This window comes from Haliaeetus albicilla, chromosome 12 (genome assembly GCF_947461875.1).
Source record: "Haliaeetus albicilla chromosome 12, bHalAlb1.1, whole genome shotgun sequence".
Taxonomy (NCBI): Eukaryota; Metazoa; Chordata; class Aves; order Accipitriformes; family Accipitridae; genus Haliaeetus; species Haliaeetus albicilla.
Genome location: NC_091494.1, coordinates 5,687,916 through 5,707,336, shown reverse-complemented (window position 1 = coordinate 5,707,336; position 19,421 = coordinate 5,687,916). Strand labels below are relative to the sequence as shown.

Genomic DNA, 19,421 nt, shown 5'->3' with positions numbered 1-19,421 from the left:
CACAAACACAACTGCCCTATTTTCCTGCTAGAAATAGTACAGAGACAGAATAAGGATAGATGTATACACACTCCAACTGTGTGATTCCTATCCCAATGTATTGCTACAACCTCCTGCTACAGCAGGAAAGGATTTTACCTGGTTCCTCTCTGAACAGCAGCAGGACTGTGCCACTGTTAAGACAGGCACTTGGGTTTCTCCATGCCTTTGGCCAAGGGCCAGCAGGCAGTTCAGGCAAGAGGAGGTGGTGGCTGGCAGCCCCGTGGCGCTGGGCTGATCTGGTTCTCCGGAGGCTGCAAAGCTCCGATTGCACATGTTCCAGCAGCCAGCACTGCTCGTGCTTCATCATTATAGCAGTGTGAAATTACCACCTTCCACATCTTGCTGCCCGCAAGAAGGCAGAGATCATTACGAGGGGTGGGTTACGTTTCCTGCCAACCTTCCCCTAATTGAGTCTAGTGTCAGTTTGGAGAGAGAAGAATTGCAATATTGTCCTTCAGTTAATTCAGTTGATATGGATACCATAAGACTCCAGGACAGCTGGCTTTTTCAAATGTCTGGTGTAATTACCCTGATGTTATTTTTCTTCCTGTTGCTGCTGTACAGCCTGGGCTCCAAAGTATTTCCTTGCTGTAGGAGCATCTTGTACAGTGTTAGAGGAAGTAGCTTAGACTGTGATGTTCAAGGACAACAGCTCTTCTGCTGCTGACACCAGACTACAGGAACTAACAGATAAGCTGGGCTGATGCTAGCATGGCTTGGCCATACTCATTTCCCCTCCTCACCATCCTCTGTGTGGGTGTTTCCCACAAAAAAATCTTCTTACTCCAGCCATTCAATACTATTTCTGACAGTCTGAGCTATGCTTTAAATACCAGCCCAACCACTAGCATGGCTCCTACCTGACAAAGTCTAGATCCTGGTTAAAAAAAAAAAGGAGGACCAACTTTATAATCTTTGTCTATGCTTAAGTCTTTGGGCAAGCAAGCTGCAAAAACAGTCATCGTCCTGTCTGAAAAACAGACAAGTAACTTCCTATTTCCAGTGGCCAGCATTAGTGGCACATAATTCATGTTTGATCTACATAATAAATACTTGTGTATAATTTCAGCCTTTTTAATGGGCACAGAATACAGTAAGGGAAAGTTTAACATTTGATCGTAACAAAAGCCAGCAAGGAGAGCTCAGATCCTGGTCTTTAGCAGCACATGCCAAGGTAGGGGCAGGTAGAAGATGGGGACCCCCAAGGCCATGACCAAGATCACACACCTGAGGGGCAGCAGCAGCTCCTCGTCTGGGTCCCGAGGGCTATGTCACAGGCAAAATAGGGCTGTGGCCATTCTGACATCCCAAATATTTGATACCCAAGGCTAAAAGCTGCTTTGCATGTGCTTACACTCTGCCCTTTCCAAGCTATTTGGCTACTCTTCCTCAGGTTTAATACAAGCAATACCTGAAGACCAGGAAAAGTTTGAACAAATCTGGTTCAGTTCTTGAGCCACAATATATCTTTGAACACACCCACCTCAGAAAAAGCCAAGTTCACTTTATTGAGCAACGTTCAGCCTCCAAGCAGGGACCACACAAGTCTCAGCCCACAAAACAGAAAGAAGCAGCCGAGACTGCACAATTTCAGCCTGTTTTGAACTGTACATTTGAGCATGATGGGTGTTTCTGCTTTCACCATAACACAACATTCCAGTTCAATGAAAAACACGCAGCCAGCCCCAGAAAGAAGCAGCCACTGCTGCAAACAATACCATTAACCAGTTACACAACAGAGCTAAGAAAACAAAGCAGCCATTTCCTCACACCCTCCCCACCTTCTTCCACCCTCCTGGCTCAGCAGTTCTGAGACCCAGGTCTGCTCCTAATCCCCCCGATCGCATCTGCTGCTTTTGTTTTCTTGCCACCATGCCAACTTTTGTTTTAATTTGTCCCAAACAGAATGAATGCTGAAGTTTCCAGCAAAGTTGGGCTAGCTAGAACGAAGACATTTACATACTAAAATCTTAACAGCTGTTCTGCCAGTCTCTATCTGGAATCCTGCCCAGCGGAAATGAATAACTCCTCAAGAGGCCAACCCAGGGGATTTAAAGGCAGATGTAAATTATCACAGCCAAACCAAGCCACAGGTGGTATTAACGTGTTTCACACACTTGGAGTGAGGCACAGACTTGCTTAGGAAAGCCATCAGTGCCAGACAGGAGCCCAAAGACTTAAAACTTGAGCTTCCTTTTGGTCTCCAATTAACTCTTTCTTACAAGAGCAAACTCCACTTAACCTGAAGAACCTCACCTGATTTGAGGCAGTAACACCTATTTGCTCTTCAAACAAGAGTACTTCAGTGCACTGATTTTAAGGCTTGCTCTTAACTAATGACATGCCAACAGAAAAAATAATCCTAGTACAGAGCAATTAGGCTGTCCTCCTTTTCATCTGATAAGTCTATATAAAATATGAGAAAAACCCTCACCTTTGTGTTTGCTGCAATCCAATTAGAAGTTTCACTGTCATCATCACACTTCTTAATCCATTTCTTTAACCACTGTTAGAAAATGAAGAAGAGTTACACTTAAATAGAAGAACTGTAAACCTTCCCAAGACAGCTGCTTACATTAAGGTAAGGTACACACAACCACATGGGAATATGGGGGGGGATGTTGGTGCTGGAAAGCAGTGCGAACAGCAACTAATTTAGTTACAGACACTTCCTCCAGCACCATCCTGATCCAGCGAGCATGATCACTCAGCACAAACACTTCAGCAATGAGTTTGCAGTTCTTAAGTTCAACTAACACAGACTTCACATGGGACTCTAAAATAATAAGGATGTTGTAACAGTGATCTGCCAAAATTGCAGTCAGGCCCTCTGCGATGCCTAGCTTTACACCAAGCCAAGTTCTTCCTTAGGCTTGCAATGCTCACCTTATGCTGTCCTTTTTTTTTTTTTAAAAAAAAAAAAACAAACCTTACTGAGAACATGGCTTTATCAAACGAATGCAAGTAAGAAAAGCAGAAGACTGCTTGCACCCCATTAGATAATAAGCTGACCACATCTAGCCTGGAAAGGTCAGCTAAACCATGCTAAACCTTTGGTGAATTTTCCCTCCCGTCTCCCCAAGGAAGCTTTTCTTGCATTTGTTACTAGGAACACAGACTTCTCTGTCCCCAAGGCATGAAACATGGCTGTCCGTGAGCTCTGCACAGACCACAGGATTCCAGGCTGGACTGCAGCTTTCAATAGCTCCACAAAATGGTCTAGAGTCACTCAACAGCAGCAGGTCCCATGACCAAATTAATTCCTTCAGTACGACAAATCACAAGCCTGCCAAAGCACCAAACACCTATAGAAACACCTAGTACAGGATGCTTGTTGTCAAGTGAAGCATCACTCCTGAAGCACATTCATTCCTCTTCAGAGGGTCACAGCTGTAACAGCTTCCTCCCTCCAGACATTTGCCCATCTGGCTGAGGCACTGTTCCTTCACAAGGTCCAACTCTGAGGCATCCTAAAGGCATCCAGTATGATTTCACCAATTCTTCTCACACTATGACCTAAACAGGTGAACTACTATGCTACTTGATGCGAACAGCCACAAAGCTTGTGCTTCATTTCTACATCTTGAAAAAGTTTAGTCAATTTATGTGCAAAGTCATGCATTTAGAAAAGATCTTTGACATGCTCACCTTGCATTTAACAGGATCGTGCCAGTTTTCACCACAGTTAAAGCTGTAAGTGAAAGAAAGGGGAAAGTAAGCAAATAAGGCAGAGGATTGTTTAACTACGTTAACACTGTGGAAGTTTTCTTCTGGGTTGTTCTGCTGAAAGACCAAAGATAGTCCTAAGGAAACATTACACATGTCAAAAGATCTCCCAACCCTCAAATCACCCAATGCAGTATAAATCTCTATGAGCAGTATATTATCTCCATACATTTTGATTCTCTACAGTGCCTGCAGTCAAGAACCTCACCTAATCTCAAAACCACTCATCTCTCAGCACAACCTGGATCTGTCTCTATGTCAAAGGAGGCCCAAGACACAGAGAGCAACAACTACATAGTGATGGGCTTTTCAACCAGCTGTACCTAATGCTGGCTTACCATTTGAAGCCCACCCCATGCTTCTCCCACCATCTAAACCACATTCCAACATAAAGACTTACAGAATACATACTAATACACTTTCAAGGTAGTAAGTAAAAAGCAATATCAACGTCTTTTACTTGATTTTTCTTACCAAAACTGACGTCCACATTTGCAGCGAACGGGTTTAGCATCAGGATATTGGACTTTAACAACGTGGTGGCAATCTGGGGCAGGACACCATTTTAACAGTCGATTACACTATGAAATAAAAAAAAAAATAGAAAAAGGATGCTGCACAAGGACGCTACCTGCCCTTCATCCCTTTTTCATCCTTTCAACCATGACCTTCGGTCACACTCCTTCCTCTGCAATGAGTGCTGTCTCCTCAATCTAAGCATTTATTCTTTTTCTACTGAAAGAAAGCAGGAATATGATAGTAAACTCTTCGCGGTCAAAGAGCCTCTTATGAAAGATGAGGAGCATAAAGACTTCTGCTGACCTCACAGCTCACTCAGAGAATATACTTGAATATGAAGCTATGATGCTTTCCACTGAAAAAAACATGTCAAGTTGTTTGCTACTCCCATCTCTGTTCCACCGCTGCAACAGCCTTTCTGAAACTGCTCACAAACCACGCACACTAGGTTTTTACAAGCATCGCTTTCTCATACCTCTTGAACATCATCTCATCACCTGTTCCTGCTGTACTGGAGCCAGATATGGGTCTGCATTGCTAGACTTTTGTCAGTCTTTCAGTCTGCAACACATGCTTAGCTCCAGTGTTGCATTAAAAAAAACAACAACAACAAAAAACCCAACAAACCCACCCCCCCCCCAAATCCAAACCCATTGCATACATCACTTCAAACAAGGAGCAAAAGCTTGATCCTAGTAACAACTTACACATTGGGCTTTACAGTGAATCTGAATGCATGCAACTGGGAAAATGGGACAGTGGAAAAATATTCCAAAGCACCCTTCTCCAAGTTTATTTTGATTTTGAGGTTGCAAAGCTATTAGTATTTTGCTAAAAGCAATTTTGCAGCTTTACTTCAAATGGCAAATGTTTAAGGCACGTTCTTGTCTACAACATTTCTTGGTTTTCAATCTGAAGTATCTCAGGTAACATTGAAGAACTATAAACATTAAGTGCTCCTCAGAACGTACAGACTGAACAACTCTTGCATTCTCTATTTACAGCTGCTTGCTATATCTCTATGTCTTTTGTTGTGCATTTTTTTAATATATTTTCCTACAGCTATACCTGTAACCAAAAGGGCTTTAAAATAACCCCTGCAAAGCCTTTAACTTGTAGCCACACTTGATGAAAGACTATACAAAAAAACCTGCTCTACAGCTACAAACAAACCTCACTTCTCTGGTTTGGTACATAAGTGAGACAAAAGCAACCTAGAAGCCATTAAAATTTTCAAATAAAAACTCACCTCTACAAAACTATTGGTTATTAAATGCTGGTACTTTAATTTAACCTTGGAATCTGTGATCAGACGCCTGTGGAAAGGGAAGAAACACAGAATAATTATTGTAGTAGAAAGCTCATTTTTTCCATATATAGCCAGTAAGTTAAGACAGACGAATGGTTTTGATTCCTCCTACACTTGCAGGTACTTTTTTGTACTTACCTGTCCTCTATTTATTTGTTAGATCATTTATTATATTATTATGAAAACTACAAATACTGTATTTAACTTATAATATTAGCTTCAGAATCATAGAGAAAGCTCACGCAGTTCAAAAGAACTGAACCTCTTGGTGTGGGGACTTTTACTTAAAAAGACTTTCCTGAAGAGCCCAAGAAACAGAGCAAACAATTTCATTAGTTCATTTACATTAAACATGTGGCAAATCCCTTTAAAAAGCTCCAGAACACCTGTTGTGCAGTTAATAACTTTGGTAGACCTAATGCTATCTGGGTTTCAGTGGAATGCTACAGCTTCAGTTTAAAAGTTAATGTTGTTTTAATCTATTTACCACAAAACCAAAGCTGATTTAAATTCAACATCATAGAGGGTGTACACAACATCAACTAAGTCAGTCAGCTCGGAAGTGGGAGAGCAGAATAAAACTAGACAGATAGGAATCCTTTAAAAGCATGGTTACCACTTTTCTCCTGGACACACCAACCCAGCTGGCATTTGCAGACTGTCCAGCCTAGATACATTCAAAATAATTAAATTATGTATTGGTGAGCACTTTTATATAAGTCTTCCAGTTATGACTGAAGTGTCTTCTGCATAAATATAAAGATGGACTAATACCCACTTTGCAGTATTTCTGTTTAAAATCATACCGTGGAATACAGCTTTATACAGGCCATATCACATATAAATATTGAAATTAATAGATTATTCATTTCAGGGTGCAGCTAAAATTAAGTGTACTCCTGCATGTTATCATGCCAACATTCATTAAAGAACAGCGCATGTGATGATGTGATGTTGCATAAATCCTAGCCCTTAGCAGTCTGGGGAGCTCCTCACCAAACAACATGCTGGTTATTACATAAACATAGTACGGGGCAGCCAACTTCCCAGTGCAAAAATAAAACAAATCAGCTGACAAAGCATCTCATCAGGCCCATGTCCATGGCAAGCCTGCAATTTTGGAGTCAAACTTACTGAAGAATGAAAAAACAATTTAAACTTATAACATGAATTATAAATTTCACTTTTACTCCTAGGCTTCTAGACATAATCAATGTCACTTCAAAAAATTTATTGTATTACATATCAGGAACTGGAATTTAAATAAAGAGTAATGCCATAACTAACCAGAGCACACAGAATATGCAATCTGCTTGTTTTTGCTTACCAAACTGCCTATGATCACTCCATGTTCGCAACCTCACCTGCTCTACATTCAACAGCACTTCCACAGCACGGCTCAGGTCAAGACCTTCAAGAACTTTGCTCTGAACATTACAGTTTTTTGACAATAAATGAAACTAGACAAATCAAGAGATGAAACCCATTCCCAGTTCCCACACACCATACTTTGGGGTACCTTGAGCCAAGCTATAAAAGAAGGATCCTCACCAAAGAAGCCAGGCTGGAAATGCAAACTGCTTGCAAAAAAACCCTTAACACTTGATCTCTTCTGGCAGCTCAGTTCAGAACCACACAATCTCGAAAACTCACACAAAGATGGCAGCAATCCTTTGTCAGACCATAAACCTTACATTTTTATTCCATTTTGATAACACAAACTCCTCAAAGACACCAATCAGTGGAATTAGCAAAAAAAATGCACATCATGTGAGAGGTCAAACACCTTCCCATAGGAATTACTTCAAGACCTTACTACCTTCTGACATGATGCAGCAGCAGCGGTATTTGCAACTATGCAAAGGAAGATTGAAAATGAGGCAGCACTCCATATGACTTCCATATCAGAACCCAAAATCCATCCATTCCCACAGAGCGCGTTGATTTTCAGAGGCTACTACCTGACTGCTGCCACCCACGAGCAGCAGCCATTAGACATGCCAGTAACAAAAGGCAGCCTGCCTTGCTTATTAATGAAATCAACAACTTTGCATGTAGGTTAAAGCAATTACCAGCAGCATTAGCAAGGGTGAACAGGGGATAGAAACAGATTACCTTCAGCCAGTTTGAAGGTCTTGAAAGAACTGAAAGGGACCCTCTCTTCAGCCTTTCTACTTAAGCTCAACAGTAATATGGAAAATGGACAATAAGCTAGCTAAATACTCACAAATCCAGGAAGGTCATCTGAATGGCCAAGTTTGGACTCGTATGGAGATAATTCAACCTGGAGAGGTACTGCCTTGCAGAGGGCACGTACTGAGAAGGGAGCAAATTAATAACTTGGCCTATCTACTTTGATTTTCTGATGGATAAAGAAGCTTATGTCTCTATACATTGCACACTAATCTTAGGGTCCTGTAGCTTGGAAACCTGGAACTGGAGACTTTGTAAAAATGAAACGACCTAAAAAGAGAATAATTAAGGACATGGGAGGGGGTGCAGATTCCAGTTGGGATTGCTTACATTTTTATTCATGCTATTTCATAAGATTGCCACACATAAGATTGCCACAGTTGTCCATCTTTGCTTTTAAAGGAAAGCATTAAGCTTTTGCAAAAAAAAGCACCTCCTTTCCCCAGACATTCCAAATGTTCCCCGTAAGATCAAGGAAAGGTGGATTTTTACCTCCACAAAACATTTGTAGTTTTACTTAGACAAAAGGGAACTTGTTTGCTTTACCAACTAAATGCTATTTTACTACCATAGGCCTCAGATCTCTCTGCCATTTCTAGGCAAGGAGGAATCCCACAGCACATGATGTGAGTTGAAGACTGAGCAGATTCACCCGAGTGTCATGGTTTTCTGTGCTATAAAAGCCATGAAGCAAAACATAAGGATAGTCAGACCTACTACTAATATCAAGCAATAGCAACAGAAGCCATAACAATAAAAGCCAGCACTGCTGCTCTCTTCTTCCATCCTTTCCTTGCTACTGCTACCACCACAGCCTCCAACAAATTCAGCTAGTCTACTTTACAGGCACTATTTGAACAGCTTATTCAAACTTTTCAATCAAGAAAACACTCAAGAAATTTCCTGCTGAGAGTGTATGACACCAGAAGTTGGGTTCAGACTCCAGTAAACAAAAATCTCAATCAAGTCACTCAAGATACTATGCCAACTTCAGTTCAGTTTCCACCCACTGAACTCTACAAACCACCCCTCAACAGGGCATGAAAACATTTCAGCTACTTCCAGTTCTATCCAGCCTACACTTCATGACTAACATAGAGCCACTAATGCAGAGGGATATGGGAAATCACTAGTCTGAAAGCAATTGATATAAAAACCAGCAAATTAATATCAATGAGTGAGTCAGACTTCAGGAAGGAAGGAATAAGGTAACAGAATAAGCTTCTATTTAGACGCTTTTTAGCATGAAGAATTAAAATGAACTTAATCAAGGTTCAGAATTATGAAGGATATTACTCATGCAATAACATCACCCAATATAAAAGAGAAGGAAGCTCTTGGAATTCACTGCTTCACCATGTACAAGCAGTCATCCTACAGCTGGACAACTTAATAAGCAAAGTGACACAGACTAACATACCATCTTAATCAAATCTTATGTTTGAGGGTCAAATGCTTTCTATCAGAGGGCATAAAAACACACCCTACATCAGACCGTACACAGGACTTCTTTCCTCTGACTCACATATTAACTATAGCTATAGGGACTTGGTGAACCAGTGGGTTGACCTAGGTAGGAAGTCCTAAATTCCTACATAAATCAAAGGAAACAAAATGCACAGAGCAGTTAAACAGGGTTTGGAAAGACTGCCTGGTGTTTATTCTGATGTCATGCTGACCAATTTGGTCAAGGAGTCTTTCCTCCAAGTACTGTGGCACGGGTTTTTCAGAGCTAAACAGAAAGCCAAGAGACATACTGGTATTAACATAGACAGTTCAAGACCAACCTCTCTGCTGCCTTAAAGCCTCTATACAGTTGGGGTTTTTTAAAGCCAGTATATTTGGATAGCACATGAGTAACAAAATGGAAAAAGAGAGGAAAGCCAAGAGGTAGCAACTCATCATACTTACATAACTGTATTGTCATCGACTAAGATATCACAGCCATGAGCAGGGCATGAAATGGTCTGAAAAAAAAAACCAAAGTTCATAAAAGGAACAGTGTTTATCCTATTTTTTGCATCACAAAGAATTCCAAGGCAACAGACTTCATTAAAATCCATAGCAAAAATAGTAACTGGCTCTATCATCACATCCCAGATGTGCCACTGTGCACAGCATTATTCCTCCCACTCAGAGCAACGATGCCTGCACTAAGTCCATGTAGTTCCCTCCAGCTTCACCCATGGCAAAGACTGCAGCCCCCAAAGCTTCGGGGCTTGGGTTTTCTTTGTTGTTCTTTTGGTTTTTTTAAACTTTAGTGGGGAAGAATTCTTGCCTTTCTTTCCCCACCCTCTCCAATACGCAGAATTTCCAGAAATAAGTCATGAGGTAGGCGAGTTGACATTTTACCTGTCCCATGCCTTCCTCCATTATTTTGGTAGTTAAATATTCACTCCAGCACTGCATACAGAACTTGTGTCCACACTCTAGGCCAGTAAAGTACTGCAATGACAAAGAACACAAGACAGTGGATCATTTTATCACATGGATTCACTCGATCATTTCGCCCTTCTTGGTGCTGTGCAGCTTATCACATCTCTCATCCCCCACACCAAACCTGAGACACTACTATTTATTTTGCATCATCACCACTACAGAACATTGCCAATGCAGCTTTAGTCATGCCTTCAAACACAGGCTTTAATCCCCATCCCTAGCAGCAAGGAAAGGTGTGGCTGATGTTTCCATCCTGCCTGCCTACTTAAACTGATCCTTGTTTTAGGAGTATATACAGAGCATAGCATGGCTCTCCCCTGTTTTACTCATGCAAATGAATAAAATAAATGCAACACCACCAAACAGGTCACAGTTATAAGATGATATGGAGTCTTCTTTCCTCCTATTTTCCCACTTGGCTTGGTTCCACATGTGGGTGCTGCCCAGAAGTCCCAGAATATGCACACCAGCTATTCACAGGCACTAATTTAGCTCCCTCTTGTATAGCAAACATTAAGTGATCAGTGAGCAGTCTGCATTACTGTGTGAGCACTAACAACAGAAATAGAAAGAATTGTGTGCATTTATGCTTTTAATGCGTATGCATAAAGTTTGCCAACTTGCTTGGTAAACTTCCCCCAAAACCCAGATGCTCATCAGATGAAGACACTAAGGATCCTAATTGGCAGGTGTAAATTACTAAATAAAATTCAATAATAATTAGCTGTTGCAGACAGCAACAAGGACGACTTCATCTGTGTATGCATCATCTACACCGAGTATGTCAAGATACCATCTGGGACTGAATGGTTACAAGGGGTGGAAAAGCAAACACTGCTGGGGAAAGGCTGAAATTAAGTTACTTTTCTCAGGTCATCTTAAAGTTACTTTCTACCCAGAGCCTGGGCAAGGACAATCTATATTTAAAACAGTTCACTCGTACCACTGCGCAGGTTACAATCTGATGGCTTGCCTTTTCAAGCCATCTTATTCTCAGCCAATAAGATAAAACAAGAGCTCCACCCTGAGATACCATCACTTGTATGAAACTCCACAAACGAAAGAAACCTGGTATCCTCTGCCGAACAGCCCAAAACAACAACAGGATGCTGGTAATTAAGAAAAGGAGAGAGTCCATTTTAAGAAAACAACATTCTTCCTAAACTGCCTCCTTGACCACTACAGACTCAAGATTACAGCCACCACATCGCCCATTTTGTTCATCCGACACTGGCGTACTAGCTAGGTTACGTTCATCTTTTGACGCTACAGCACTCGGATTGCACAGGGAAGGTGCTTGTTAGCACATTCTTCCCACGGCCTTACCATTTTGTGATTCACACTCGTCTGGCAGTCCTGCCATCAACGGAGGCACAGGTTTGAACCTGAGGCTTGGAAACACGCTGCGATGCTGCAGCCAGTAGGCTTGACTCTGCCTGCCATTCCCACAACCTGCCAGAGAGCACTTACCAGGAGCAGCAAAGCGGTTAAATCTGACCTGACCAGTCAGCGAGAAGTGAGCTGAGCATTTGAATCTGTTCCAGGTAAAAATAGAGATAGCCACCCAAACCTTTGCTTTCTTAAGAACAAAAAACAAAACAAAACAAAAAAAATCAGAGTGGTGCGTCCTGCCAGCAGCTCAGCTCAAGGAGAGAGGAGGCTGACAGCTATGGGGTGCCCAGGTACACCAACTCCAAGACTGAAAAAAAAAATACCTTCCAATTTTTGAACCATTACTAAGCCAGCTAACAAGGTATCTGATGCTCCACAGATACTGCTGTGGCCAAGTGATGCCCCTTGGAGATGCAGGGTTATGGTAGAAAAGCCCCAACGTCTGTAACCTTTGGGATGCCAACAGCACACAACCAGCCTGAAGACAGCACTGACTTCTCCCAGAATTATGGCTTCTCCACATGTGATGGGAAGCAAGCACAGACAAGGGAATCATCCCCTGAACCTAAATATTCCACAGCAAGCACACTCAAGGAAGCACTCCAGAACATAGGTAAGCACACATCTTCATTTAAGACTCATTTCGGATATTTCAGGCAGTAAAAAGATTTGCTAAATGCCCACATAAAAGGCAGCCACCAGGCTTCCTCCCAGGCCGCAGGGAATTCAGAGTATCTTTCAACTCATTTCTTTACTTTGAGGGAGTTCCCAATTATTTTTGGCTAAGCTGACAGCAGATGTCAAGGGAGCAAGCAAAAAGGCCAACACAAGACCATTAAGTGCAATGGGTAACAGTGACTTCTGAAACAGTACTTTATCAGAGGGGACAGCCCTACTTTCACCCTACCTATACTCACCACCTACTTTTCTTGTGAAACCAAGTACTAGCAGCCACATGCTGCCATATGATACCTGTCCCTGCTCTTCTGGTAGCATCAAACTGATCAAAGAAGGGATCAGCTGCTCCAATATGTGTTTACCATGACAGCCCTACTCAGGCTTTCTTTACTTCAGTAATGATAGCACCAACAGACTAAGTCGTCTGTGTGTCCTTAGAACAAACACACAGTTTGGACAACAGCACGACATTCCCCAAACGCCCCCACCCCAGCAGCCTTGCTCTCCAAGGGAACCTGAAGGGTGACGTGCAAGAGAGGGGGTAGGCAAAGCCACAACCCTCTCAATTCCTGTCTTCACCAATAAGGGTTTCACCTGAAATAACTATTGTGACTTGACACTGGTTCATGGGGACACAGAGGGACTAAAATATCTCCCTTAAGTTTTTACACCATCAGGGTGCAGGCTGCCATGAGAGCATCAAATGCCTTGTTTTGCAGGTGCTTCCCAAAACCTCAAATCGCAGTTCTTTGGCGACGACTAAAGAGCTATAAAGACTTCGTATTTCCCTCACACGTGCTTTAAAAGGCAGACAAATACCACCTGCAATGACCACACGAGAGGGTGAATATTCAAGACTCTTACATTCCTGTAATAGCTGTACATTGTAAAATTTCCTAACGGGTGTAACTCCAAACTCTCAGCTTTCCATAGGCTGGAAGGGGCTCTCAGAAAAACAAAAAATACAGCTTTTTCTAGGGAAAAAAACAAAGTAAAAGCTGACCATTGCAAGAGGCTTTGAAAGCTGAGATTTTAGGTTAGGTATTGAACATAACTTAGCCTAGAATTTATAATTCACACTGACCAAAACAGCTTCAAAACATATTTCAAACCAGATGGCTTACTTTAGACACAGAGACACTACAGCATTTTACAGAAGAAATAATAGTTTTCCTATATGCTGCAACTTTTATGCATGGCAAAGAAACAGAGGTTCCCCACTGTTGTCTCTTGACTTGATCCAACACCAACAATATAGACACATCTCTGCTCACTTGCAACATTTCACTGCTCCAGCTAAGACTGGGCCACTACTATTTTTAACATGCTATTCAAACTACAAAGCCAAGAAGTATTAGTGTGCTTTGTTCAGTTCTTTCCAGTAGCCAGAAAGGTGCTTCCCAGGCAGCGCAGGTACCCCCAGCCAGCTGGAGGAAAGACCTGTCAGTTGTGTATGCTGGGCATATCGTTCCCACCCAGCACAGCAACTACCTTGAAAAGGGGAGAACAATATATTAAGAAACAAAATCTATATTTGAAGTTTCCAAAAGGACCTTTTCTGGAGATGGACATTAAGATGCTAAAGATGTCTCCTCCCATTTTTCCCCCTCAGTCTTTCTCCTATTTTCATTTAAAATATTGCATAGCCTAAAATCAAAATTATATCCTTACTACCTAACATGGAAAGTCTGCAGTGATTAAACAACAGGATTTTAGCATAAGGTAGAGAGCCAAACAAATTTCTCAGGCTTGTCTTCCTTTTTCAAAGCACCTCTTTATGCAAACCAAGCAACAATTCTCCTTTGCAGCTATTCTCTAAAAAGGAAGTCAGTGCACACAAGGCTTAAAAGCAGATGCATGAAGTCTTGTGGTTACTGGCTCAAGAGCAATAGTGATTTTAACACTGAGAATCTCAGCAGCCTGAAACTGGGCTTTGCTCTGCTCTGCCTGCTCCAGAGCAAGGAAAAGGACTGCAGTCAGGCTACAGCAGCAAGGGTACTTTATTCAAGGCTACCCATAAACCCCAAAGCTCATAATGGTTTCCATTCTTGCTGAAAAGCAAGCTCATAAAACACACCTAGAGCAAGAGTGGAAGCCTTACTTAAGGGCTGCTTTGCTCTTTAAAGGTCAGGCAGATGTTATGGTGTTTTGGAGGGTCAGGACAGCTCCACCTCAAACAGTAGGTTCCAATAAAGGAAGAAATCCTCACATATGTCAGCACCCTGCCTTTTGGCAAAGCCACGGATGGACTCTCGTATTTGAGCTTTTCCACTAATCTCATTTTCTTCCAGGATCTCCCATCATTACGTCCTGCCCCTGGAAAGTCACAGCAAGTTGCTCACCTGTACAAAACACAGCAGAAGCCTGGACCTCTGATTAGGTTATGGGAAAGTTTAGAGTTTGTCAACAGCTACAAAAAAAGAAGCACCATCACCTATCTTACCACAAACCAAAAGACTAATTTAGACCCCCAGCAAGCACTTCTACCCTAATCTTCTCTGATTAAGAAGGTATTGCACAAACATGATAAAGATCCAAAGATATCCACGTTGGTTGTGTTCTCTGAACAGCACAACTTTTACGTCTACTCCTACTCAGTTTTATTCTAGTCTAGCTTGACTGTTTTGTATCCTTATTTACTACTTTTATAAGCTCTCTCCTGTCTTGTCATTCTATTTAAGTAAATCCCTTTGTCCGTCATGCTTTCCATATATTTTTGCTTTCATGTATCATTTATCTGCATGTGTCAATTGGTATCTGACCTTTGTAACAATCACTTGATCTACTGCTTGCTTTTTTCTGAAGAACTTCACTACACTACACCCAGACCCCAACACCCTCAAAGGTTTTTGTAGAAAGGATAATAATTTAATTTGAAATACAATCCCATTTCCAGTAAACTAATACCATTTGAGGTTTGTCAAGCCACACAGTAAGAATTAAAGAGAACGCATAAAGCACTACATAATTCTGTGGTCCCCTACCACATTACTTGGATCAGCTGCAGCACACAAGACATAAGGTTTACTGCATTAAGAAACAATCTTGAACACTGTTTTTTAATGCATATACTACAGATTGGAACATTCAATGAAAAAAGTGAAATCTCAGTTTCATTTCAAGGCTTTTTAAAATACTGTTGGAGAAATCCTTACAGACTTCTGCACCCAAAATATTACGTTTCAGACAGCAAAGTCTGTGGAGTTACTGGTCAGATACCACCTTGGCTGCCAGGTACTCACCGAGTTTGGGTAGTTCAGATAGCAGATCTGACAAGGCATATCCTGGGCTGATGACCTTGTGTTCATCTGGCGCGTTCGAGACTTTTTACTTGGATTAATTACATGACACTCTGCAAAGAGCTTCTCCAAGTTGCCATCGAAGTACCTGCATAACACACACAAGAGAATGAAAATTTAACTACCTTCCCTGTAAGTCATTTTTCAAATTCTACTTGGGAGTTAAATGTACAAAGCTGGGTTTAGTATTTCAAAAAACTCACAAGCTCACTACTGTTAAACTCTTCACTAACATAACACAACACAGCCCTGACCACAGAGGTGGATATTAGACAACTATAATTTCAGAGATTCTGGCTTGCATTGCACACTCCTGAAAATTCAGGTACCTTCAATTCTTCAGCTGCATTTCAAGTAATTCACGATTCTCCACAGCAATTGCTTTGCATTAAAACTCCAAGACAGGAAACTAGAGCAAGAACATCCCACTTTGCAGTCCAGGCACCAGGATACCTTCCTAAAGCACAGCTTAGATGCCCCCAAGTTCAATTCTCTTTTCAGCTTAAGCCTTCCATTTTTTCCTAATATTCTAATCACTAAAGAGGAGGCAGGAAGCAGTAATCAGTCACAGTTCGTGATTCAGCAGGTCCCTAGTTCCTGTACTTCATGTTCTCCTCCATGTACTCAGTCTACATTAAGTGTGCCTCAAAGAGGTCCTGACTTCAATTTTGGCACTTCCTTCTCTGATCTAAGGAGAAATGTGTCAGCAAAGTCAGACACTTGGTTCAGTTGATCAAGCACTTATGCATGGTCACCGATCTCCAATTAAGGCAACTGCAGGACTGCCTTTCACACACTTCAGTCATCTCCAGAGTTTGGAACAACTGCTGCTAGGTCTGGACTCTGATCTCCAGTTAGGCTAGTCTTCACTTTCACACTAAACACCTTACCCATGTCCAAAGCCTGCACCACCCATCTCTTGGGCCAAAATCCTAGCCATTTGAGTATCTTTTGTCTCCAGTCAATCTGACATATTTTAACAACCTCCTAAGAAAATAAAATTCCAGGTTTACCATGCTTTCAAAGATTAGATATCTCATGGAAAGGAGGATGCAAAATTGGTTGGGGAGAGACAAAAGACCACTTTCTTTCCATTTCCTATTCCCTTAAGGAAAAAAACAAACAAACAAAAAAAAAAAAACCAACTTGTTCAGTTTACAAGCAGTATTCCCCAAAAGTCCCAAATCCATAACGGCTCTCTTATAGCACTACCTACCGACAAGACTTGACTTACAATTAAAAAAGTGTTAATTTCACTGCTGGTTCATAGGTTTCTTAATGCAGTTCACATACTTTAGATCTTAATTTTCAAAGACACTGAATTTTGAAGGTAGTGGGGAATTCTGGCATTGCAGGATACATGAGGCTTTGCCCCTGTTCTTCAGTGTTAGGTCAGGGATGTAACTCAACCGAGTTACTTTGTTTGCCTACAGGATTAGTCATATCCAGAAAAATTTTAGCAAGCAAATTCAGTGCAGTCCCATTATACACAATATTTGTTTATTAAAGAGTCATGGATAAATACTAACTCCACAAAAGGTTTCCAGCCTTCAAATTGTTCTCACATGCAGCACAATCAGTGTAGCACATCCTCCGTTTGAGAAGAGCAGGCAAACACTTGGGTGTGATGTTTGCAAGAAAAAATAGTTTTGAAGACAAATGCTATGATGCAACTTTAACACTGGCATTCGTGGTCAGCTAAATTCTTATGGAAATACCAGAGATATTTGTAATGGTGGGCTGTTTAAAGGTGCATTACCCCCATCACAAACTTGACTTTACCACTTGCACTGGGCAGTTCTATTTTTACAGTATTTCTGCAAAAGCTACTTTCTGAGCCATGACACCTACTGCCCTATGCCAAGACATATAGACAGAAAGTCACCAGCAATTGCTTTTTACCTGGAATTACCTATTCCCTCTAAATACCAATAGGTAACTAATTCAGAACAACCATTTCCTTCCCAGGCTTTCAGGAGATTCCCAATAACAGAAAATAAGTGACTTGACATCCTGTGTTTCTCAGGGCTAAAGGCTAGTGACAAGGGTAACTCAAGTAAGATTTATAGATTGGAATCTTTAGCCAATTTCCAAATTATCAATACACTGCAAAGCATGCAGGTGCTTATTACATTTTGGTAAAACAGCCACAGCCCATATCAAATCATTTCCATATCAAGTGCCTGGTCTCCCCTACACTTACACAGGAGAAGCAAATGAGGCAGCTGAGAGACTCAGTCAGGGCCATGCAGAGGACGAAGAAAACAATCTAAGAAAAAAGGCTAAGTTTTGCCTTTTTAACTCTACTGCACTCTTAATTCTTACAATATTCACTCTGCTCTTTGGGATTACCACTTGTAAACCTCACCAGTGCTGAGGACAAACAGGGTACTGGGTATTCCTCCTTCCCCATGCTGTTTTCTTTTAATGCATTTGCCACCTTTGCTGTGCCAGGGTGCACTGAGCAAGTAATTTCCACAACTATTTGTACATATGTGTCTCAGACTCAAAATCATGCTGTCACTGGACAATAAGAAAACAATAACTCTAGAAAACGCAGAAGAAAACCTGGATCTCCCTGAAAATACACAGTTCCAATGGCTACTCCAGAGCAGAGTCCAACACCTCTAACTGTTCCACCACTTCTTATGCAAACACACCAAGGGCCCAGTCAGAAGACTGCTCCAGTTCCTTCAAGTGTTAGGAATGAATCTTAATTCCAATTACCATGGCTTTTTTCCACTTGTTCTAGCATCAACACACACCATCCATTTAAGCAGATCTCCCTTTGCCCTTCCCATGTTCTTTGCTCAAAGGATTCACAGGCAGCAGCTCTGACACCTTTCCCTAACACAGCCGATAAGCTTCTCACATGACACTTCTCCACTTCCCTGTCCCAGCAAACCCTTCTCCACCACCAGTTTCCATTTCCATTCATCCTCCTTGAACCCAAGGAGGCCAAAACCAATGCAATTCCAGATAAGATTTCACCACAATCTCATACAATTTCACCTATATTTCTCCTGCAGATATCTCACCTAATGCATCCCAAACGATGTCTACGTTTCTCCAGAGCTCCTTCATGTCAGCAGCTCCATTTTAATCTCTGCTACAAACCCCATATTCTTTTCCATCCCTGTGTTGATGAGACCTATTGTGACACTTTGTACCACTTTTATTGCTAGGATCGTCCCAGCTGTCTGGGTTTTTTTCCTGTATGAAGTATGGATGCTCCTCTGAGCCAAATGCCTCCAAACAGATTTGTGCCAAGTCATTCATTAATACTAAAAAACATTCATCCCAAAAATTAACTGATAAGGGACTTACTAACAGGTTTCATCTAGAATGCTACTCCCCTTTTGAGCAAAGTAACTCTATACACACCATACTAATAGCTGAACCCAATGTATGCCCCATATTTTATATAATACAGTTGCATGCTGTCATCTCTGCCATGAAACATGGGAGAAAAATCCTTTAATTCCCTCCTCACCTTCTTTACAATGCCAGGGTTTTTGATTTTTCCTCAAGTTCTCACTATTAAAGGGTTGCTTCTTGGTAGCTTGCTCCTTATTTTCATGTTAGGGAGGAGCACAGGACATTACCAGCCTTTTAAGCCCTCTGCCCTCTTCTCCATTTGCAATGCAGATACTCAGTAATTCCAGCACTTCTGATACTTGAGAAATGTTACAGTCTATTCAACCAACATTAGACTCTCTGTTCAATATAGCTGACTTCAACAACTTGTTCTATTAGTTTTTCAAAATTCATTCGCTTCATCACAAAGTTGTTTTCTCTGCTACTTTAAAATGAATAGACACACC

General features: G+C 41.4%; 1 protein-coding gene across 1 annotated transcript in view; it reads right to left on the bottom strand.

The window, feature by feature from the left end:
- The window catches only part of ARIH1 (ariadne RBR E3 ubiquitin protein ligase 1), a 62,944-nt gene that overhangs the window by 13,107 nt on the left and 30,416 nt on the right, over positions 1 to 19,421 (bottom strand). The window contains exons 3-9 of the mRNA XM_069797766.1: positions 15,541 to 15,685; positions 10,142 to 10,234; positions 9,701 to 9,756; positions 5,537 to 5,603; positions 4,243 to 4,349; positions 3,691 to 3,733; positions 2,477 to 2,548 (exon numbers count right to left, since the gene is read on the bottom strand). Of these exons, the coding sequence (XP_069653867.1) occupies positions 2,477 to 2,548; positions 3,691 to 3,733; positions 4,243 to 4,349; positions 5,537 to 5,603; positions 9,701 to 9,756; positions 10,142 to 10,234; positions 15,541 to 15,685 (583 nt within the window). The remainder of the gene's footprint in view (positions 1 to 2,476; positions 2,549 to 3,690; positions 3,734 to 4,242; positions 4,350 to 5,536; positions 5,604 to 9,700; positions 9,757 to 10,141; positions 10,235 to 15,540; positions 15,686 to 19,421) is intronic.